Source organism: Oreochromis niloticus, linkage group LG17 (assembly GCF_001858045.2).
Source record: "Oreochromis niloticus isolate F11D_XX linkage group LG17, O_niloticus_UMD_NMBU, whole genome shotgun sequence".
NCBI classification, from domain to species: domain Eukaryota; kingdom Metazoa; phylum Chordata; class Actinopteri; order Cichliformes; family Cichlidae; genus Oreochromis; species Oreochromis niloticus.
In genome coordinates this window covers 6297056-6321323 of record NC_031981.2, presented here as the reverse complement: position 1 = coordinate 6321323, position 24268 = coordinate 6297056, and the positions used below count along the sequence as shown (strand labels likewise).

Genomic DNA, 24268 nt, shown 5'->3' with positions numbered 1-24268 from the left:
ATGAAAGCAGACAATTCACACAAAACATATTAAATAAAATAGAGAAATGCATAAGGTATATTAAGGCTGTGTCATTGTTCAGCCAAGGAAAGAGTGTTTTCCAAGAGGAAAAAGCAAATGTCTCCAGCTTGGGAAGGTGTGAAGCTGCAGGTCACATCGGTCTTTGATGGATACATAATGAAATATAAAATAATAAACTATTGTATATTAGTAGTAAAGTAGTGTATTGTAATATACTATTGCTGTTATAAAAAAGGAAAAACAAAACAATAATAACATTAATAGTGACATAATATTAATAAGAAAAGGCACTTCAGTCAGTCATGATGTGAGGTGGATAATTGTTAAAAGTAGTCTGATTCAAGCTTAAGGTTTGCTCAAACTCAGTATAATGATATATGAGATCAAGAAAATAAGGAAAATACCTATGTTAGAGTGAATTGTTAAATGTTTGTCATTTTTATTCTTACCATTTGTACTTCAACTGTGTGTTGAAAGGAATTCTTTTGTTCTCCCCTCCCCAGATTCTCGAGGTTCTGAGTGGGGGGCTGTAGTGTTTTATCACAGGCAAACATCCTTGTGAAGGTCTGATGTGGTAAAACTTCCTGCCCTTTGTATGGCTTCACTGTGTTATCTAGGGTGACCATAGATTGGGTGTGGGGAGGTTACCCTCTTTATGACCTAGGATGTTGTTCCTGCTTTATGACCCTTTTGGTCAGCAGCTCACACACACACAAGGTATTCCTTGTTCACATGTATACCTATAAGATGTCATATGTTAATGAACCTATGCATATTCATGTAACCACAATAAAAGAGCAGTGTTACGGGGGAACGGACGAGAGCAACTGGGGTCAAGCGAAGGAACGGCGCCTGTCCAGTTCTCTCCCGTGCACGTGAAACATAAAGAATGTTGCCTACTCGTGTCTTGCTTGCTGTGTGATTACATTGCCTTCAACGTTCCAGCGAATAGGTTCAAGCTACAAACCTATCAACCTAAACTAATCAAGTGCACAGAGACACTTGACCTGGTTGTAAACCTGTCATCCTAGATGACTTTGTTGAGATGAAGAGCAAACCTATACTAACAACTAATAAGCCAAACCCTGTACACAACAGCTAAAGCTACAGGTTTGAGAAGCTGAATAAAATGAATTAAATATGTGGACACTACCAAGCTGATGAGCAAGTTACACATTTTTTATTTTTTTATTTGTTTTTTTAGAGCAGAAGCTGCATATTAAAGCTCACACATGCAGCTGTTTGTGAGCTCAGTTTTTTTTCCTCACACTTCTGCTTTGTTTCTGGCAGCAGCTTTTTCTTTTTCTTTTTGTGTCCTGACTCATGTGTGTAAAGCCTTCATGCCGGCAATTTGTTTTTTGTTTTGGTTTGTCTGTTTTGTTGGTTTGAAAAATAAATAAATTTGTGATCATACTTGTGGATCACAGTGGCACATAATGATTAGACATATGATTTACTAATGGAGATGTAATAACTTTATTCTAAAATTCAAGGAGAACAAACAAGAACAACACCTTCAGTTGTGTCTTGTTGTTGTTCTCTGTGTAGTGTGCTGAGTTTTGTTTTTTGTTCCTTTTTTTTTAAAAATGTTGCTTGAGTGATGAGCACTGTAACTTCTGAAGTAGCTCTCACCATGCGTCCTTGATGATAAGTCCAGAGCCAGCTGAGAGCTGGGTTGTCTGTTTTGTTTTTGGTGACAAGGCAGAAAAATTAAAACTTAGTTTCTTGTTTTGAAAAAAAAAAAAGAGAGGTTTTGTGTTTCTCAGCCAAGAACAACTACAATTTCATTTTCTGTTTTGAGACAAGATAATAATAATAAGTATAATTTCTTGTGTGAACATGATGTGCCTGTAACCTACAGATTAAGGAACAGAAGCATGCGTAAGGAAGTTACAAAGTCACACACGCTCAGGCAGAGACAGTTCCAACCTGAAGCTGATATGACAAAAGATACTAGTTCCTCTTGTCTTTTGGATAACGGCCACTCATGCGATAACCAAGGTTATTATCGTTAACGAAAACTAACGAAATAACGAATAAAAAACAGTTTCGTTAACGGAAATAAAAATAAAAACGAGACTTTGCAATAAAAGGAAAACTAACTAAAACTGAAATGACCGTTCACAAAACTAACTAAAATTAACTGAATTTATAGAGAAAATGTGTTTAGTTTTCGTTTATGTGTATGTGTCATACGTTAGTCTAGGGTGAGAATGAAGTGTATTTTCCAGGTTATGTTCTTGCTGTGCCTTATTATGCCAGCAGGTGGCAAGTACCTCAGTCGGGTCGTCTGTGTTGCCGCTCCGTCCACGCGTAGCATCATGTCAACAAAAGTCGGGAGAAAGCGTCAGAGTCCAATTTGGGATTACTTTGAATATGACTGTGTTTTGGATAAAGCAAGTGTCTTGTAGCGGAACGAGACAAATTATGAGGGACATTTCTAAAGGGAAAGAAATCCCACAAACCTTAAAGTGCACTTGAAAAGCTCACACAAGAAGGCTAACCTAGCTTACCTGGAGAAGGTAAGGGAGCACGCCCAACCCTCATCCCCAGAAACAGAAGCTAACCCCAGGCAAGGCAGCGTGATGCATCCCGAGACAACAGGACTGGGATATCTACATAACTGTGTGAGTCAATTGCCTTAACACCCGGTGCTGCAAGAGTTAACAGTCTCATTGGGGCCAAGATATACATTTTATAGTTGCCTGGTATCAACGGTTGTTCATCTGCCTTTATTTATTTATTTAAAGAACCCATAGGTGGGAATGTGAGTTGTCTGTCTCTGCATGTTAGCCCTGCGACAGACAGGCGACCTGTCCAGGGTGCAGGGTATGGTAGCTGGAATAGCAACATACCCAAGGATAAGCAGAAGAGCATGACTGATATGATGAAACTGGGATTTTGTTACACTTAATTATTGCAAACGCAACTAAAACTATAACTGAAACTAATCAAAACTAAACTGAAACTAAGGATTTTCAAAAAAATAAAAACTAAACTAAACTATCAAACAATTGGTAAAAACTAATTAAAACTAATATAAAATTGAAAATCTGAAGTCAAAACGAAATAAAAATAAAAACTAATGAAAATTGCAAAACTATTAAAACCCTGGCGATAACCATATCTAGAGATGTTTTTCTATTACATATGCTCCACCTAGGATGCTGTGTAATCTATTCTCTGCTATAAAATAAAGAATGGACTGAGGCTCTGCGCGACTTGCCTGTGTCTTGCCACGCAGTAAGCCTCTTCCATGTACATGCCATAACTTGAGTTTGTGTTTCTTGCTTCTCTAAGGTTTTTTCCTTTGACAATATTTCTCCTGTTTGTTATTTATTCCTGCTGTCTTACTATTAATATTTTAGTCCTGTAGCTGGTGTGGAATTAACTTTTTCATAAAATTATTTTAACCCTCTCTGGCGTTGATTTTAGTTTTTCACAGAAAAAACTTGTTTTCTATATGAATTAATAAGTTATCATTTTAGCAAACATCAAGTTGATGTCCATAGATGTACACACACTCACGCCATCATTTACATACACACATATTAGAAATGGTCTTTTACTTTGAAATCCAAAAGAAGTTGGCCTTGATATTGACAGGGTCTTACTAGAGTACAAGGGTGTGTCATTTGGATCTAAAGTGTGGAACAAGACTAAATGATATTTGTTATTATGTACTTAACATGTCTGTTAATGTTGAAGGTGAAATTCACTCAAAGTTGGTCTTTATTTTGAAATTAGGTTTCCACGTCTCTTGTCGTAGTACTCAGACTTGGAGAAGGGCTCATGAGCTTGGACAAAGAAATGTGGAGCAGAGCCACTTTGTGTCAAAAGGGAAAAGTTGAAGTGTTTCAGGCATCTTTTTGTTGGTTTTCCAGGTGCATCCAACTCTGAGGGAATTCAGGGAAAGAACTAGAAATCTGTGAAGAGATTATATTTCTCGGCGGACCAGGGAGCACCTTGGAACTTAAGTTCAACTTATGAACTTATAAGTCTGAAACAAACAAGTTCATGCTGTGATTGCTGAATTTCCCCATCGCCTGAGCGTCATGTGACTCGGTTACCTTGGGTCAGATGCTCGCGTTTCTGCACGGTGCTGAAAGGTTTGAGTTATAGACCTTTTCCACCTTCGTTCGGTTGGTTTCCCATGCGCGCGCTGCATGGTGCCTTGCTGTGAGCAGCACCTGTCCTGTATTACCTGCTGCTGTCACTCACCTCCACAGCTCACACCTGAGCCGCAGCTTCAGACCTGCTCTGCTTTAAAAGAAGCCAAACACAGAGAGCAACCCTAACCCTGACATGAAGTTCCAGAGTCCACTCATACTAACTAAATAAATGCTGGTAATTTAATGAAGTCATGAAGCAGGGAGAGCATGTTTGTAGAAGAACAGGTTATCCTCACTGTTTCCAAAGATTCAGATGAACGGAAGCTGATAAAAGTTAAACTAATGATATTGGTGACTTATTATTGATTTGATTTAGACTATGAGTTTGTTTTGTGCTTATGTCTGAAATTAGATTTTGATGGGAAACACTCATTGAACAGCTCACGGCTGATGTTGAAGTTCAGTCTTGAAACAAGATCATTTTAAAAGCACGTTCACTCCTTCACGTTAAACTGTGCAGAAAGCAGCTCAGTTTCAAACCTGGATCACATCGGGGTTGATGCAGTATTCCCAAATGTTAGAATGATGGAGTCACAACCACTGTTATAGGTAGAATCTGAGAACATTACAGAGCAACTTTTGTTGTAAAAATGTAAGAAAGACTAAGACATAATGATTTGATTGTTCTTCAATTTCATTTTCAAACCGAGATGTTAGTCAAGACAGACGTGAGGTGAGGCTGAAGGAGACATGGTATCAAATGAGAGGCTGTGTGGTTTCACTGTTCTGCTTTATTTTACAGCCCCCCCCCCCAAAATAAAAAAACCCCACACAGTCCAAATAAATGGCAGGAAAATAGCCCCACTAAGAAATCTCTACAAGCCACCTCTCAGTATAAGCTGCTGTAAAGAAGAGAGATGCTTTACACACATATCTGGAAACTGTCCATGTGGATAAATTAAGAATGTGAATAAAGAGAAGCTGTGTGGTTGAATAAAACTCATGCATCAGCCTGTTGCCTTCATCCTGCGGCAGTGCATTGAAGGCATCATTGGTGAGAGCGAAGAAGGTGAACACCACCTGCTGGTTCAGAAGCTCAGTCATACCTGCTCTCTGGATGGCATTGACCAGCATGCTGAAAACAGCAATAAATGATGTTAGATCGAATGGCAACTACACAACAACACACTAACACCTCTGTTTGCTTTCAGTCATTATGCTACACCAAACTAACAGCTTCATGATAATCTAGGCTAACAGATGACTCACTTTTTAGGAGCTTCAAACTACAAAAAAAAAACAAAAAAAGTTTCCCTGATCCTAGTTGGTGCAGTTGCTGCTCTGTGCCTCTGAAGTGCACTGTAGAGTCATTAAAGCTGCCAATAGTTGACAGGGAGTGTTTTTGCTGTACTTTTCCATCAGAGAAACATGATTCAGATGGTAAAGATCTTCACATGAAGCGGTCATCGGCCTTCAAGACATCCATGATGTTTCCCCATTGGTGGAGTGAGGACTTTGTCTACTGTGAACCTTGTCATGCGCAATGATACAGGTGTTCTCGATGCACAGGTTCTACAAAAAGAAAAAAAAAATTGTGTTTAAATACATTAAAATGGGCTTTGGTATCAGAAAAGATGAGTTCTAGTTATTATTATTATACAGTTTAGATACTACTGCTAGCATGTCAGAGTGTTTCTGAAATATTTGTTGATCTGATATTTGTTGTGGAAACCTGTGAACCTTCACATTGACTATATTGAGGTTGACCACGTTGATTTTGAAGGTATCCTTCTATTTATTATTATGTTGTTTAGCTTAAAAAACTGACCAACCAAAGCTTCTTCTCCATAATGTTTGTTGACCTGTTGAGGAAACCTGACCACAGGCCTGAGGGGAACCACAGACGAGTAAGAATTTTTTCATGCCAATGTCTCTAAGTGCTACTAGATTATTGTGTTAGTCTTTTCTTTACAATGTAAAGTTTTAAAAACAAACCTTAAAACATACTTCACATTAAAATGTAATAATTAGTTAGCCCACTCCCCACATGCACATAGCGCAGCACACTGCCTCCACACCTGCGGACAGACGACACTTTTTAATTGTTGGTCAAGACTAACCGCTTGTAAAAACGAAAAAAAGTCCTGACCAAACAGAGGTAAATACCTATGTTGTTAAGTTAGCTGATGATTTTTTGCCTGGAGTTGGTTAGTAAGTTGTTCGATTGCCAGTCTAGCCTCCTGTGAGGAAAAGCCAGAGGCTGCCAGTGATGTAGCCTACTGTCAGTTTCACAGATTTGAAACTTAAGTAGGTGTTTGCTACAATACAGTCACACATTTTGGCATCATTTACCTACCTGTCATCCCTCCTGCTTAAATCTGTCATTGACAGCAAGCTGGTGACTGGGCCATACTGTGCAGAGGGTTCGGCATGTGTGTTGAGAAAACCGCTACCAGAAAACTATAAAGCTAGCAATAAATCCTGGTTTTAAAGCCAGGAACTGATGCTATGAGGGGACGATACAGCCCACAGCAGCAACTGTGCCAGCCTAAGTAGTTCATCCTTCTTAAAATAAAAACACAATAAAATATTGTATTAAGTCAAATACAGTCACCTCAGCCACTTTTACCAACAGATAAAATCAAACTCTAATTCTAAAACTTAGATTTTTACGTAGCTTTTGGTTCAGAAGATGACGTAACACTCCGTATGCTATGTAAAGTGCATCCTACTGCAGCTGTTATTTATTTAGTAGTTTAGAATTGACATGGATCATGTTATGTTATAATATTTGGATTCTTATGTACTTGAGACAGCCTTCACTTCTTTATATTTTACTTCTGATGAGCCAGAGTTTCTTGTAATTTAATTTAAAGTGGCCTTGAACAATAGTTCTCCAGGCTTTCAAAGTTTTCCTCTGACATGGGCTGTTTTTCACACATATACAATCCACTTCTTAAACCTGACCATTTTCAGGGGAGCACATAAAAGGACCATCAGATTTTGATCAACCATGCAATAGCATCTGGAATGAAGCCAAATGATAACGGTTTTATTTTTCAACATGACAGTGTTGAAAAATAATGGATGGATGGATAGATGGATAGATAGAAAAACACACACTGTAACTGCAGAGCCCACACCTCAACATTATTGAAACAGGATCATCTGAACAGAGAACAAAACAAAAGGCAGCCAACATCCGAAGCTTTGGATTGTTCTTCAAGAAGCCCGGAGAACTATTCCTGAGCACTAGAGATTAGAATAAAGATTGCATAAGAGAGTTCAGCCTGTGTAGAAGTATAATGGTGGTCAAACCAAATATCAACTTTCAAATTCATAAGAATTATACAAACTCTGTTTTTGCCATGCATACTTTTATAAACTGTTGCACCTTATTCACTTAGCACAATATAAAGTCATGAGGGGTGGCTCAGGATTTACACAGTTACTGTATTCTAGTAAATTATGCTGTATTAGAAATTAACCTGTCTCGGCCTATGTAAACTAGTGGCAGATATGTTCAACTTCAGCAACAAAGTGTCTAACACAATAAAGAGACATGCTCATTTACAGACATTTGGATTGTTGATATCAACTAGGTGCACAATTAAAAATAATCATTCTTTATCTTTTGCTGAGCTTTTATACACCCAGTTTACCCACGGCTTGAATTAAGCTGCCTTCCAACTAAATTTCTTCTGACACGTTGCATGTATAAACAAAATATGTGATCAACAGGCGTATGGGGCTGCTGATAGCCTGAGTGTGTGCCACATTAAGGAGATCCCCTCTAACTGACATCTGCTCGAAGATACATTACTGACACTGCCAACCGCATTCGTACTGCTGATTGTGACAGCAATCAATCCAGCAGATTTTTGCAACTAATATGAATTTATTAGCGCTTGTTACGAAACATATTTTCTTCACGCTTACATCAAAGTTAGATGAAAAAACAGCAATGAATTCAAAAGTAGTGAAACTTTTTCCGAGTGTCCATGAAAGCACCATAAGAGCTCTTCCCTTTCCTTGCTAGTTGTAGCTAGCACGTTTGCTAATCCGACTACAATAGGTATAGACGACGTTTAAATATACAGAAAGCTGCCTCCGGTAAAACAAAGCAAAGAGAGTATTGCTTTTGTATATGCGATTTCATTTAACCTGCTTAAACCATGGAGGACCGTTCTTCTCAGCCGACTGTGCCAGCTAACGCCAATGTTAGCTGCGCAACGGGAAGCGGTAGCTAAGCTTCTTTTAGCTTACCAAATTAGCTGTGTGCTAGTTCTCCGTTGCCTCAAATGCTTCAATGAATGGGGGCTGATGTGCGGAGAGAAGGAAACAGTCAACAGTGTACGCTTGGTACTAGGCTTATCCGTGTTGTTTTCAAGCTTGACTGGTGCCACAGGAGTAGGAGAACGAAGAGGCTGGTGTTTATTTTGGACGACATCGACGAGTTCACTAGCGTGATTACGTTAGCTAGTGAACATTACAGCTAACCTTAGATAAGTTTGTTGGAAATGCATCCTCACGAAAAAAATAATCATGCACTGCCCAGGTAGTGCAGAAGCGATGCTAGCTTCTTTAACATAATAGACGGAGTGTTTTTGTGTGTTGGGTATTGTGAAACTTCTTTTCCAACTCGCCTGCGGCCAAGTCTTCACCGCAGATTTTTTTTTCCTCCTGAAGCTTTGGTTTGAGATGAGCAATGGTGGCGTTTTTGGACTGACCCTGCCCTCCGTCCCAGGTAGGGGGAGAATTTGGTGGCGATACCCCGGCCTGGTTTGGCCCTCTGTTTACGGATACAGGAGTGACATGCATCATTGACTCGGTTCTTGTTGTATTTTCTGCCTTCACTTTTCACACCACATTAGGTTTCGCCCCTGGGATGCTCCTGTCACTGACGTGATTTGTTATTTGGGGAGATTGGAAGAATCACGATGGACACTAAAGAAGAAGAAGGAAGAAACAATTGCAGCTAACACAATTATGGACTCCTGAGGCTCAACTTTGCGCACTTTTATCCCTGATTTAATTTTTTTTAAAGACTGTGTCACTGGAAGGACGCCGATATGTCTGCGTTTGCGGAGTTCGTGCCCCCTCCTGAATGCCCGGTGTTTGAGCCGAGTTGGGAGGATTTCTCGGATCCTTTGGGATTCATCAACAAGATCCGACCTATTGCAGAGAAGACGGGCATCTGCAAAATCCGACCCCCTCAGGTATTTTTTTATAACACTGAAAGTCTGCAGAGGTTTTTGGTTTGTTGTCTCTTTGTGATCCTGGGCTGGCTTACTTTGGGCCTGCGTGGATTTTACGAAACGCAGCGACGCTACTAGTTGCCATTAGTCTAAATAGAGGTCAAACGAGGCTCAGTTTCTTTTCAGTTTTTAATTAAACATTTGTGACACTGATTTCCGTTTGTTGTTCAGAAAAATTGTGGGCGAAAGTGCGAAGAAAATGTAGCTGTTTTCCTCACTCCCACCTGGTGTTTTGGTTTTAAAGTGGAACGATGGTAGACATTGGGCCTAATGGCGTCCACATACAACAGATACATTTAGATTTTAATTTTAAGCTAGTCACGTGTTGTCACAATGATTTCCTCATTGCTCAGGTTGTTTTGGTGAATGTAATATTTCTTTTCTGTTGTCAATCAGGACTGGCAGCCTCCGTTTGCCTGTGATGTACGCAACTTCCGGTTCACTCCTCGGGTGCAAAGGCTGAATGAACTTGAGGTGAGTTTGCCACAAATGAATGAATAGATAAAATAACTCCAGTCATTGTTTATAATGAGACTGAAGCCATTATTGTTACTGCTTTAGCTGTGTGTATGATAGATAATTAAGATTCAAGATCCTTTATTTGTAAAATGCATAGTTATGAGTACAACACGCAGTGGAAAGTGTCCTGACACCCTTGACTGTGCAAAAAGAGAGAAAATTATATACATTAAGTGAATTACACAAAAGACCACATTATATGCATTAAGTATCATTATATGCAGTAAGTAAGTGAATTATGTACATTAAGTTAATTAAATAAAATAAAACAATCTGGAAATGTTTAAATTGAAAATCTAAAAATGTGCATTCAATTCAATTCAATTCAGTTCAATCTTTATTGGCAGACTTCATGTCCATAAAAACAAGACAGAAACACACACACAACCCCCCCCCCCCCCCCCCCCCCCAAACACAAGGTATAAACCTTAAATATATATATACATATATATACATATACACACACACACACACATATACACACATACACATGCATATGTGCGAGCGTGCACACATACACATATATATATATATATATATATATATATATATATATATATATATATATATATACACATATATACATATATACATATAAAGCATTAGTAAAAATATAAAACCATAATATACATAAAACACAATTACTTAAAAGAAATCAATAAATACACAAACACTTCAACCAGTGCTTTCTCAGACTGGATGAGTAACGGGAACCACTCACTGTCGGATCTCTAAGTGCTAAAATTATGCTGTTACTCGAACCATCCAGTCGTTCTCTAAAATTGAACATTAACTTTCTTAAAAGTGCTTTAAAAGTGCATTGTTTGAGTGGGTGTTAAAGTGTTAAAGTCAGTTATGGATGCTGTGGGTGGGGAGTGGGCGGCATGTTCTGGTTTAGGACACGGATGGCCTGGGGATAGAAGCTTATCTTGAATCTCTCTGTTCTTGCCCGGATGGTGCGGAACCTTCTGCCTGATGAAACAGTTGGTTGGGACAGGTCCTTCAATATCTGAGCTTCTCTAAACCAACATCTCCTGGTGTAGATGTCCTGTAGAGAGGGGAGAGCAGTCGTGCAGCAGCGTTCTGCTGTATGGATCACTCTCTGAAGAGCTTTTTGATCCTTAACACAGCTGTTCCCATACCAGGATGCAATGTTCTGTTTGAGGATGCTCTCCACAGCGCCTGCATAGAAAGTCCTGAGGCTCACTGGAGAGACCCCGAACTTCCTCAGTTGTTGTAGGTGGTACAGGCACTATGTAGCCTTTTTGGACTGGACCTGAATGGGGGCAGACCATGTCGGGTCTGAGGAGATGTGGACACCAAGAAAGAAAAGTCTCACTCAGGGGGAAAAAACACTGCAGTTTTTATTTTGACTATGAAAAGGTTATTAAATCAAAACAAAAAGCTGCATTATTATTTTTTTCAGTTTAGTTTTAATTGTGTCCAACATTTGATGTCATGGATGCCCTTTCTTAAAGTCAATTTTTGGATATGTGTCGTTTCAGTTCAGGGCACCAGGACAGCTGCAAAGTTGTTTTTTTTTATATATTAGAAATGCACAGATGATCATTACCAGACTGCATTCCCTATTTTTCACTGATCTCAAACAGTATTTATGTATGATAGTTAGCCAAATAGATCTGGTGTCTGGACATACTGTTTTTTTTGTTTTGTGTGTGTGTGTCCCATGAAAATTTCTTGGTTTTCCTGGTACCAAAATGTGGAAACAAAATGAATACCAGCCTCTGATTTTTCTAATCTGTCCTTTTGCTCTTTCTCTGCTGCTTTTCCAGGCGCTCACTCGCATAAAGCTCAATTTTCTGGATCAAATCGCAAAGTTTTGGGAGCTGCAAGGATCTAAGATTCGATTCCCTCATGTGGAGAGGAAACTCTTGGACCTCTACCAGCTCAGCAAGGTGGAACCAGTCAGCATGGATGTTTTTTTTTTGTTTTGTTTGTTTGTTTGTTTGTTTGTTGTTTGTTCAGATTTTTGTTTTTTTAGCCTAAAAATGGATTTTTAGTGAATTTTTGTAAATAAGGATCCTTTGGCAGCACAAAAAATGTTTTTTTTACCTTATGATGTTAAAAAATATTTTGGATGATTAGATAGATAAAGTGGTAAGAGCTAAAAAAATGTTTTCCTTGTGTGCATTAAAGATTGTGTCATCCGAGGGCGGCTTTGAGACGGTGTGTAAAGAAAAATTATGGTCCAAGGTGGCCAGCCGAATGGGCTACCCTCCTGGAAAAGGCACCGGGTCTCTTCTACGTTCTCACTATGAGAGGATCCTTTACCCCTATGAGCTCTTCCAGACTGGAGCCACACTAACTGTGAGTGGTGCTGAATGCTGTTTAACTGCATTTTATATCATAATTGGGAGGAAAACTACAGCTAATGCGTTTTAGACCATCATAAGTAGATTCTGAGGTTTCTTGTCTAAATTGCATGTATATGTATTGTACTTAAGGAAGTTTCTCCCAAAACACTTCATACTGTATATAAATGTCCTATTACTAATAGCTTGTAATAACCTTTGGGCCAAATAACATCCTGGTTTTCTTTGGTAACCTATTCAGTGATCATTTTGCCTCTGATTAGGGCCTCCAAAGGTTGTATGATGAGGGAAATGATGGGGATGAGGTAGATGAGGGAGTTGGCGAGGAGGCTGTAGAGGAAGAGGAGCACGATGAGGAGGATGAGAAGAATAAAGATGGAGAAGGTGATGGATTGCAAACCAAAGAGCGGCTACTGCCAGAGAGACGATCCAGGCGCCTGAAGTCCGAGGTAAAGTGAAGCTGCTCAGACATTAACTCGGAGTTGAATTTGAATTTGAATACGCTGACCTAAAATTAAAAATGCCATGAGCTCTTGGTTATCTTTTGTCTACTAATGCGTTCCATTGAGTGTAACATTTGATAACATTGTTGCAAGTGGGTCATGAAGTTATCATTTGTAGCAGAACAATTAGTCCCCCCAAATAAAAGTTGAAAAAAGTGCTTGACACGTTAACTTTTGGGATTCCCTCTGCACATCCAGATTTCTAACTGTGTCAGGAATGCCCCCCCCTCGAGGATGTCTTAACATTTAGCAGGATCACTTTGTTTCACAGTCTAATGCTGTTATTGTTGTTGTTCTCTAGCGGGAAAACAAGGAGCCAAAAACCCTTAAAATTTTTGGAGCGAGTCCCAAGATGGTCGGCTTGGAGATCGTATCAGCTGGTAAAAAAATTTTTTGATTGACTTGTGTGGGCTTTGTTTTTGTTTTGTTTTGTTTTTAAACACAAAAACCAAGAGCCACTCCTCTTACTGTAGTTTTCCAATTCACTTAGATGATGGATTCAACAAGAAGCAGCGGCACCTCAAAGCCCAGGCCTTCGCCATCAAGATGAGACCACGCAAGGAAACCCTGGAGGTCAACTTTGTGAGTGTGATTTCATTATTTCATTGTGATCAGTGTTGAAATTCACCATGTTATTAAATACCACAACAATTTTTGCATCTTGTTTTGTTTTCCCTTAAAAAAAATAAATAAAAATGTGGCGCTAACCCTCAGATCGACCTTTATCTCTGCCTTGTGTGTGGACGAGGGGACGAAGAGGACCGGCTCCTGCTGTGTGATGGCTGTGACGACAGCTACCACACATTCTGCTTGGTCCCACCTCTGCAGGACGTACCCAAAGGAGACTGGCGATGCCCTAAGTGTGTTGCTGAGGTAGGCGCTGAATGTGCTTTTATTCTCCCTGTGCCCTCTGTGGTATACCACAAATGTTTCTCATGTCAAAGATTGGTGCTCTTACAGTTACTATAGTCCTCATCATACCAAGTATACTGGTGAAGACTGAAAGAAATATATAGAACAGAGAGACAAAAGTCTGTTTCTAGCAACCAACCTAAAGTTTAATTACTCAAATGGGCGTGGCTTCAACAGCAGTAACTCTAATCAATTGTTCATGCTCCTACACAGGAATGCAGTAAGCCTAGGGAGGCATTTGGCTTCGAGCAAGCTGTGAGAGAGTACAGCCTGCAAAGCTTCGGAGAGATGGCCGACCACTTCAAGTCTGACTACTTCAACATGCCTGTTCATGTATGTGAAATCTACTCAGTAGAGCTAGAATGAGTAAACGGATGCTGCTCTCAAGCCTTTCAGCAAAGATCTAAAACAGGATATGTCATAAGATCCATTTTACACTCCTCAGATGGTCCCCACGGAGTTGGTGGAGAAGGAGTTCTGGCGTCTGGTCAGTAGCATTGAGGAGGACGTCATCGTAGAGTATGGAGCAGACATCAGCTCCAAGGATGTCGGCAGCGGATTCCCTGTCAGGGATGGAAAGAGGAGGCTGATGGGAGATGAGGAGGTGAGAAGGTGGTTACACAGTGTATATATCGTAACGTGGTGATGTGTTACCTTGACAAAAGTTGAAAAGTAACACAAAGAGACAGTATTGTTCAAGCAAACTGTGTATGTAATCCAATTAAAAAGCAATACAGGGGTTACCTCGAGTGTGTCAAACACTTGTACAGTGGACAGTCAAGTTTAAAAAAACGAATAAAAGTAATATTTTTCAGCTCTTTTTATTTTTTTCCCCCCAAATGCCATCACTGATGGGGAGGCACATTTGTCAGCTCATTTTCTCATATATTCTGCTAAAGATTTTTAATTGCACACACATCATCTTATTTAGTATTTTATTGAGTAGTTCCATCTAACCAACTCCAGCCTCCAGTCTATTTATTTAATACTTTCAAATTTGCTCTGAATAGAAGCACCCTTTTCCTTTCCTGTTAGGATTATGCAAACTCAGGCTGGAACTTGAACAACATGCCTGTGCTGGAGCAATCTGTGCTCACCCACATCAACGTGGACATCTCAGGCATGAAGGTACCCTGGCTCTACGTGGGCATGTGTTTCTCCTCCTTCTGCTGGCATATCGAAGACCACTGGAGCTACTCCATCAATTTTCTTCACTGGCAAGTTTATGAAGTATAGTTTTGGAAGCAGCAGATAAGTAGTAGTGTTGATGAAAACAAAATTCTGCATGTCAGTGGTAATCCTTTGCTTCAGTAGGGCTTTTATAGTTGATCTTATGTTTATGTCTGCTCTGTGGAGTTATGGTACAATAGAAGCCTTAAATATAAAACAACATTCGGATAATATCTTCTTCTGTTCTTCAGGGGAGAACCTAAGACTTGGTATGGAGTCCCGGCCTCTGCAGCAGAGAAATTAGAGGCTGTCATGAAAAAGTTAGCTCCAGAGCTTTTTGACTCCCAGCCTGACCTCCTTCATCAGCTCGTCACCATCATGAATCCCAATGTCCTCATGGAGCATGGTGTCCCTGTATGTAGCCCGTACTCTGGGTTAGAATTTGATCTCGTTAAATATTCATGTGGAGAGCTTTATTTATTACATATATATATTCCTCAGGTGTACAGGACCAATCAGTGTGCCGGGGAGTTTGTGGTTACCTTTCCCCGGGCCTACCACAGCGGCTTCAACCAGGGCTACAACTTTGCAGAGGCTGTTAATTTCTGCACAGCTGATTGGGTGAGGGAGCAAAAATACAAACTCCTCTTTTATTTTAAATATTGAATTTTTTATATATATATGTTTTTGCCAAAACTTTTCTCGTGTTTCACCCATTCTTCAGTTGCCAATGGGCCGTCAGTGTGTCGCCCATTACCGACGTCTCCACCGGTACTGCGTTTTCTCCCACGAGGAGCTGCTTTGCAAGATGGCTGCAGATCCCGAGAGCCTCGACGTGGAGCTGGCTGCTGCCGTCTTTAAAGAAATGCAAGAGATGATGGATGAAGAAACAAAACTCAGACAGGCTGTCCAGGAAATGGTGAATGTTTTTCTTTTTTGTTTTGTGGATGTTATATGTGTAATGTAACCCATTCTGATCATTTGGGCATCGCTTTCCTCATTGCCAACAGGGGGTACTGTCGTCCGAGCTGGAGGTTTTTGAACTCGTTCCGGACGATGAGCGTCAGTGCTACAAGTGTAAGACCACCTGTTTCCTGTCTGCGCTGACCTGTTCCTGCAGCCCCGACCGACTGGTTTGTCTCCACCACGCGAAAGATCTCTGTGACTGTCCTCTTGGCGACAAGTGTCTTAGGTGGGATTTTTTTTTTCTTTTTTTTTAATTCATGGCGTAAACTTTCATCATGTTAAGAGTTGCACAAGCTTGTGTTGGTAGTAAATTCTTAAAACAAATTTTCACATGCAGTTTTTTTCCAATCCATTCCAGGTATCGCTATGATCTGGAGGAGTTCCCCTCCATGCTGTATGGCGTGAAGACTCGGGCTCAGTCTTATGATACCTGGGCAAAGAGGGTCACAGAAGCCTTGGCTGCAGACCAGAAAAACAAAAAAGGTCTCTGTTTTATTGCATTATAAACTACAAGCATTTTGTTCCCTAAATTTAGCTATTTATGTCTTTATTATATCTAAATCCTTTCTCATCTTTGTTTTCTCCTGCTCTTTCTTTCTGTCGCTCTCTCACAGATCTCATTGAACTCAAAGTTTTGCTCGAGGACGCCGAGGACAGAAAGTATCCTGAGAACGCTTTGTTCCGTCGTCTGAGGGAGATGGTCAAAGAGGCAGAGACGTGCTCCTCTGTAGCCCAGCTGCTGCTCAGCCGCAAGCAGAGGCACAGGTCAGGACAATGATTTGTGCTGATTTACCACTTGCAAGTTACTGGGCCTGATATCAGTTTTTTAAAAAGTCTTTTCAGTATTAATTTTGTAGGTGGTTTTGAACTAAATCTTTTTTTTTTTCTCCCCTCTTTTTCTGTGTGCATCTCTAGCAGCCGCCTGCGTTCTGAGAGCAATCGCAATCGGACCAAATTGACTGTGGATGAGCTGAAAGCGTTCGTAGAGCAGCTGTACAGGCTACCCTGCATCATCAGCCAGGCGCGACAAGTCAAAGTTAGTTCCATATGTCGATACATAGATCCTAATTATAGTTGGGGTTTTTTTTGTTTTGTTTTGTTTTGTTTGGTTTTGTTTTGTTTTGTTTTGGGGGTTTTTAAATTTTGTTTTTGCCTGTCTTGTGTAATCCCCCCCCCCCCCCCCCCCCCACACACACACACACACACACACACACTCATTCAACCAATACTCTTAAACCACTCCCTGACATTTCCTACTTTTCCTTTACCTCTAAATGTGTCTGTCACTGCCCGTATTGCCAGGAGTTACTGGAGAATGTGGAGGACTTTCATGAACGGGCCCAGGTGGCGCTGTCAGATGAGATGCCCGATTCCTCCAAGCTGCAGGCGCTGTTGGATCTGGGCAGTGGCCTGGATGTGGAGCTGCCAGAGCTGCCCAGACTCAAACAGGAGCTCCAGCAGGCCCGGTGGCTTGATGAGGTGAGTCCACATCAGACGATATGAGTTGTTGTCCTTGTAAAAACAGAAGGTTTTCCACTTTTGTTACCAAGCGGAAATGAAAAGGAGTCAACTTAAGACTAAGTCAATGAGGTTTTTTACCATTTCTAAAATGGGAACACCGTATTGCTCTCTGTTTCTGTAGAATATTGTTAGAACTGTTTATATTTCTAAGTAGTTCTGTACCAGTGTAAAGGAAGCTAAATATTTGCAGTGACAGATATGAGTTAAAATCATAAACATCAAAAGATTGAGCAAAACAGAGACTGAGAACATCATCAAATTTCAGGTGCGTGCCACCCTTGCTGAGCCCCACCGCGTCACTTTGGAGCTCATGAAGAGGCTGATCGACTCTGGGGTGGGTTTGGCTCCGCACCATGCCGTGGAGAAGGCCATGGCTGAACTCCAAGAAATCCTCACCGTGTCAGAGAGATGGGAGGATAAGGCTCGCGCCTGCCTGCAGGCCAGGTAAGGTTTCATATGTGAATGGAGATCTAAATTTCCCATAAAAGTCTACCTTTTAAAATCGGAGGGTTCACATGTTTGTTTGTGCTCTTTTAATCTTAGACCTCGTCACAGCATGGCGACGCTTGAGAGCATTGTGCTGGAAGCTCGTAACATCCCAGCATACCTGCCAAATATTTTGGCCCTTCGAGAGGCCCTGCAAAAGGCCAAGGAGTGGACTTCCAAGGTGGAGGCCATCCAAAACGGCAGCAGCTATGCTTACCTGGATCAGCTGGAGAGCCTGCTGGCCAGGGGCCGCTCCATCCCTGTGCGGCTCGATCCGCTAGCTCAGGTGGAGTCTCAGGTAGCTGCAGCTCGAGCCTGGAGGGAGAGGACTGCTCGTACGTTCCTCAAGAAGAACTCCACGTACACACTGCTCCAGGTGGGCTGTCATGGAAACATTTGATGTTACTTGTGGCTGAGATGCAGAAATCTTTAAATGTCTTTAATATAAAGTCTGTATGATAATTATAACAAATATCTCTTAGGTCCTCAGTCCTCGTGTGGACATTGGAGTATACGGCAACAGCAAGAGCAAGCGAAAGCGTGTTAAGGAGCTCATGGAAAAGGAGAGGGGCGGCTTTGACCCAGACACCCTGAGTGATCTGGAGGAGAACCACGAGGAGGTGCGGGACCCTTCTACTGTTGTAGCAGCTTTCAAAGCAAAAGAGCAGAAAGAAGTGGAGTCTATTCACTCACTCCGAGCTGCAAATTTAGCTAAGATGGCCATGGCAGATCGCATCGAGGAGGTCAAGTTCTGTTTGTGTCGAAAGACTGCCAGCGGCTTCATGTTGCAGTGCGAACTTTGTAAAGACTGGTTTCACGGAGCTTGCGTCCCTCTGCCTAAGACTGGATCTCAGAAGAAGATTGGTGTGAATTGGCAGAGCAATAGTAAAGACTCCAAATTCCTGTGTCCGCTGTGCCAGCGATCACGGAGGCCGAGATTAGAGACCATTCTGTCATTGTTAGTTTCACTGCAGAAGCTGCCAGTGCGTCTGCCAGAAGGAGAAGCATTGCAGTGTTTGACTGAGAGGGCAATGAGCTGGCAGGTACGCATATAAATTACAATGCCTAACTGGTAGCGTCCAAGCTTCTCAGTGTTTTTTCTTTTGGTCTCTTCTTATTACCTGCGCTTATGTTGGTTAAACTTTCTTAACAGGACCGAGCACGCCAAGCTCTGGCCACAGAGGAGTTGTCCTCGGCCCTGGCGAAGCTGTCTGTGCTGAGCCAGCGTATGGTTGAGCAGGCTGCGAGGGAGAAAACGGAGAAGATCATCAACGCTGAGCTGCAGAAAGCCGCTGCCAATCCTGACTTACAGGTACTTTGATCATTAATAATTTTGCATGGTTAGAAATTCTCTTTTGAGAGACAGATTGTTGTTTTGGATGTAAATGTGCACTTCACCAGCAGAGGGCAGGAATATGTAAAAAGATAAAGAGGCCAGTGGATTGGCTTAGCAATCTGAAAGTTCACATTTCAGACTGGTGATCTGAAACCTGAAATTAAATCTACCCTCTAGGGAAGTTATCAGGCAAAACAGTTCTTATTCAACAACAAGCTGAAGAATCATTGCTGTTTTGTTTTTATTTCTTTGATAAGTTCAGTGGATAAAACCTTTCCTTTGAGAAGAAATTTTAAAGAGTTTGTGTGTGTTTCCCAGGGTCATATCCAAACTTTCCAGCAGTCTGGTTTCAGCAGAGCCACGTCACCGCGTCCCTCTGTGGACTACGACGACGAGGAGACGGATTCAGACGAAGACATCAGGGAGACTTACGGATATGACATGAAGGTATGAGAGGCATCAATGGTGTGATTTAAATTGGGGTGTCATAGGACCTTATTTTGACTTCTTGTGTTGTTGCTGTATGACTGTTTGGCTCCAGGACCCTGGTGAGGTGAAGCCCTACCTGTTCTGTGATGAGGAGATTCCCGTGAAGTCAGAGGAGGTGGTCAGTCACATGTGGCTGGCTGCCACGCCTTCCTTCTGTGTCGAACACGCTTACTCCTCAGCCTCCAAGTCCTGTGTTCAAAGTGAGGCCGCATTTACTTAATACAATTCGTTTGCTTTGAGTCTGTTTACCCATTGTTCCCTCTTGGCATTTATTTGCATAATAAGCAATTACATTAACTACTCCTTGGGAGATTCCCGTTTCATACTCAAAATATTTTCATTTCAGATCTGGGTACACCCAGAAAGCAGCCCAGGAAGACCCCGCTGGTACCTCGGAGCCTTGAGCCACCTGTTCTTGAGCTGTCCCCGCAGGCTAAAGCCCAGCTGGAGGACCTGATGATGCTTGGAGACCTGCTGGAGGTGTCCCTGGATGAGACCCAGCACATCTGGAGAATCCTGCAGGCCACTCACCCACCCTCCGAGGAGAGATTCCTGCAAGTCATGGAGGTAGGAAGTTCAGCCATTATGCAACCTGATTGCACAGCTAGATAGGGACTTAATGCTGAGATTAATCATTTTGGTTTGTTCTGATGGTGTAATTACACACACTGCTTGCAGTAAATACAGAATAAGAAATGGCAGTGATCACTCTCATTTGCTCTTTTTTTCCCCTCCCCCTTCCTTTCTTTCCAGCCTGACGACTCTCTGATTGAAAAGCCTCTGAAGATCAAGCTCAAAGATTCCGAGAAGAAGCGGAAACGCAAATTGGAAAGAGCCGAACACCACCACATGCTGATGGCTGCTGCAGCTGCCAGTGGAACTTCAGCGATGGGAGATATCCGACCACCCAAGTCCAAAGACTTAAAGAGGGTGGGTCTGGAGCTCGGCCTTGGGGGTAAACCCAAAAAGAAAAAACTTAAAATCAACCTGGAAAAGAATCGGGAAATGAAGCAACTGGCCAAACGGTTGGCCAAAGAGGAGAAGGAGAGAAAGAGGAAAGAGAAGGCAGCCGCAAAGGCAGAGGCCATCAGGGAGGGGATGGAGAAGAGGAAGGAGAAGAAGATTCTTGACATTCCCTCGAAGTATGATTGGTCGGGGGCAGAGGACTCCAATGATGAGAATGCAGTGTGCGCAGCCAAAAACTGCCAGAGGCCGTGTAAAGATAAGGTGAGCACACGTGTCGTTATCCTCCATAACTAACTAACTAACATTTCAATTCAATTTCATTTATACAGTGCCAAATAACAACAACAACAACAACAACAACAACAACAACAACAACAACAACAACAACAACAACAACAACAACAACAACAACAACAACAACAATCGCCTCAAGGCACTTGTGACCGAGTTTCACCATTGCAGATCCAGATGTGTGTTGAAAGGGGTACAAGGGGGAAATCATAGATGTTTGATGGACACAATCTTAACATTATATAATATGTTGAAAAATTGTTGAATATTCTTAATCTTATCTTGTGTCATTACTTTATTGTTATCCATCGTGGTCTCAGGGGTTATTCCCTGTTCCCCTGGTTTAAATGTGGACTCAACCTGAGGAGCAAGGAAACTGCTCTCACATCTCACATGATTCAAGGTAGTAGACCACATCTACTCCCTTGAAATAGGACTGAAATATAGTTTATTATGAAGAATTTTATGTCTACAAATACATTTTGTTAGTACCTGGTTGGATGCACCTCAGCTCTCAATATTGTTGAATCTTGGCATAGATTAAACAAGGTGCTGGAAACATTCCTCAGAGATTTTGGTCCATATTGATCTGACAGCATCAAAGAGTGGCTGCAGATTTGTCAGCTGTACATCCATGGTGTATATCTCCCGTTCCACCATGCACTAAATGTGCTCTAGAGCACTGAGATCTGGTGACTGTGGAGTCCTTGTCATGTTCAAGATTCTAGTTTGCGATGATTTGAGCATTGTGACATGGTGCGTAATCCTGCTGGAAGCAGCCATCAGAAAGTGTGTGTATGTGGTGGTCATTAAGTGGCATGGTCAGGACATGGTTTTATTTACTGTTGCCTTCCTTTCAGCTTGAAGTAGTCTGCCCATTCTCCTCTAACTTCTGGCATCGACAAGGCATTTTCTCCCAGTGAACTTCTGCTCACTAGATATTTTCTGTTCTTTAGATGATCCTCTAGATCACCCTAGAGATGGTTGTGTGGGGTAAATCCCAGATCAGTAGTCTCTGAAGTACTCAGCCTAGCCCATCAACAACCATGTCACATTCAAAGTCACCTAAATCACCTTTTCCTCCTTGTTCTCTCCTTGTATTAACAAGGCCACCTGATGTCGTCTTGATCAGAAACGCTACTGCAGACTGCACAAAGTTAACCAGTGGCTAGTCTCCTTCTCCTTTGAGTCCTCTGCGCAGCCAATCAAACCTGAGGAATCATTAGCCCTACAGTTCTGTCCTTTGATTAACTGATGATTTATCCGGGGTATACTCGTGACTTTAGCCCAAAATGATGGCATAGTGCTGTGTTAGTTGCTACTTTGAAAGGAAGGTAACCTATAAAAGAAAATGATAATAATTTACTTAAATTCAGATTTTTAGCTTCATGTTACAGCAAAAACCACTTTTTTTCTAGCTGTGCTGGTAAATACATTTGTTTTTGTTTTGTTATTTCTAATGTTTTGAAAATCAAAAATTGAAGTGTGTCCAAGATCATCTACTCTGTTGTAGTCATGTATTCCAGTAAATAAGATCAAACATTAGTTGAACAGTGACCGACTTGCAGCTGTGAAACAGGCTTCTTTAATCGCTAATGCAGTATTTTCATTAAAATTCTTGAATTAAAGCTGCAGCTTCTTTTCAAATTTATTGTTGTGGTGATTGAGTACTGTTAAATATTATCTTTGAGTTTAGTGTCTTGCTTGACAAAGCACAGTCATGTGTTTTTTAAACCGTTGTCATACTGTTTTTATGACATTGTCTCACTCACATTTCTGAATTTATCACGTGGGCTTATTTTTCTTTTCTCCCCTATTTCACAGGTTGACTGGGTTCAGTGTGATGGCGGCTGTGACGAGTGGTTCCACCAGGTCTGTGTGGGTGTGTCATGCGAGATGGCCGAGAATGAGGACTACATCTGCATGGACTGCTCCCGGAAGGCTGCAGGTGGTGGAATGACCGTCGAGGAGGTGTCGGAGGAGAGCGTCGTTGTGCTGACAACGTCAATGTGCGGCAGCGGCGTGCAGAGTGTGCCATCGTCATCGGTGATTGCCTCCTGGTCATCGGCTTCTCACTTAAACCCAGCGACATCACATCAGCAACAGCAGGATTCTCAGCAGGGCAGTTAGCACTTATAAAAAACACATTGGCCAATGACAGAGAACCTCACAAGATGCCCAGTATCCAGGCTAGTTTTTCAACCTCGAGACAAGTTAACAGTTCCTGTAACTGTTGGGAGTGTCAAGCACAAGAAAAACGTTCCCATGTTTCCGAGTGCTGAGATCTGTAAACACTTTACATGTGTCAGCCACAACATTAAAAACCACAGGCGAGTAAAGTGAATGACCTCGATCATCTCGTTGCAGTGCTTCACTCAGCCGGGAAGCCATTGGTATCGGTATTCATGTGGATGATAGTGTTAACATCCACCCAAACGTGGCTAATTTGCTCCTGTATGACAGAGGTCCTGTTCAGAAACGGCTCGTCATTACACTCGAGGTGTTGAAATGGCCTCGCCAGATGTCAGTCCAGTGGATCATCCACAGGATGCACCAGAATAAGCCCGAACGCTGCATCTGCTGCCAATACCTTGGCGCCCGCAACCGGAATACACCCTCGGAGGTCCTGTGACCTTGCTTCAAAGGGACAGACCTGTTTTGATGTCACAAAGGGGACTCAGAAAATATTAGGCAGATGGATTTAATGTTGTGGCCTCTCTGTATAATCCCCCTACAGCAGTTTAGGTCCAGAAAAACCTGCTGTCTTCATCCTGGTCCTCAGTTCAGCAGTAACAAGGCATTATAATAACTTACCTGCAAACACTCACTTATTCCAGCTGTTGTATTCAGTGGCAAACAGACAAATTTGTTCCCAGCTCCAGGACATTAGTTCCCCTTCTGTCCCTCTGCCAGGCCCTTGAGACAGCAACATCTCAATAAGTAGGTCTCAACTAGGAAAAACAAATGGTTGTATTGTAGTGGAATTATTTATAATGTACATAGCTTTTAAGGCAGTTAAACCAATGGATTGTGGCTTTTTGTTTTGTTTCTCACCTTTAATAAATTCTTCCTAGTCAAATAAGTACAAATTGCAATGTTGGTTTGTTTTTTCTCTCCTTCATGTGACGAAGCACACAAACGACAACCATCTCCTCTTCTAAACTTCTTGTTTGTGAAGGCGGGGGGAGTGACCTCAAGATGTGTCACTGAGTGGTTGATTGATTTTTCAAACTGGTTTAAACCTCACATCGGCTATGTGACATTCATTTTCAAAGCAGGGCCTCGATTATCACGGTGAAAAATTAACTGGTCAAGCTTATACGTATCACTACCTGTACGCAGGTCTGTTGGGGGAGTACAGGGTTATGGCAAGGGTGGGGGTGGT

The 24268-nt window shown here is 41.6% G+C and overlaps 1 protein-coding gene and 1 long non-coding RNA gene across 4 annotated transcripts; one reads left to right on the top strand and one right to left on the bottom strand.

Annotated features, from left to right (window-relative positions):
• Nucleotides 1-4806: 4806 nt before the first annotated feature.
• On the bottom strand, nucleotides 4807-8539 carry LOC106098242 (uncharacterized). Its single transcript, XR_003214488.1, has 3 exons — nucleotides 8400-8539; nucleotides 5403-5705; nucleotides 4807-5268 (listed from the first exon to the last, which is right to left on the bottom strand). It is a non-coding gene; the product is annotated as an uncharacterized LOC106098242 (long non-coding RNA).
• Nucleotides 8179-23968, top strand: kdm5a (lysine demethylase 5A). Of its 3 annotated transcripts, XM_005451727.4 has the most exons (29): nucleotides 8179-8880; nucleotides 9008-9352; nucleotides 9788-9865; nucleotides 11704-11826; nucleotides 12068-12238; nucleotides 12507-12692; nucleotides 13048-13126; nucleotides 13237-13328; nucleotides 13461-13619; nucleotides 13872-13991; nucleotides 14104-14262; nucleotides 14694-14875; nucleotides 15080-15242; nucleotides 15330-15449; nucleotides 15553-15747; nucleotides 15839-16020; nucleotides 16153-16277; nucleotides 16409-16559; nucleotides 16710-16830; nucleotides 17097-17273; nucleotides 17581-17759; nucleotides 17859-18177; nucleotides 18284-18844; nucleotides 18955-19113; nucleotides 19456-19584; nucleotides 19679-19826; nucleotides 19973-20193; nucleotides 20380-20853; nucleotides 22708-23968. In XM_005451727.4, exons 2-29 carry the CDS (start codon nucleotides 9206-9208, stop codon nucleotides 23011-23013), a joined length of 5226 nt encoding a protein of 1741 aa, XP_005451784.1. In that variant the 5' UTR covers nucleotides 8179-8880; nucleotides 9008-9205; the 3' UTR covers nucleotides 23014-23968. The 3 variants fall into 3 exon arrangements, with proteins under 3 accessions (XP_005451784.1, XP_019202479.1, XP_005451785.1); XM_019346934.2 differs by having other exon boundaries at nucleotides 8179-9352; nucleotides 16713-16830; XM_005451728.4 differs by having other exon boundaries at nucleotides 8179-9352.
• The last annotated feature ends 300 nt before the right edge of the window (nucleotides 23969-24268 follow it).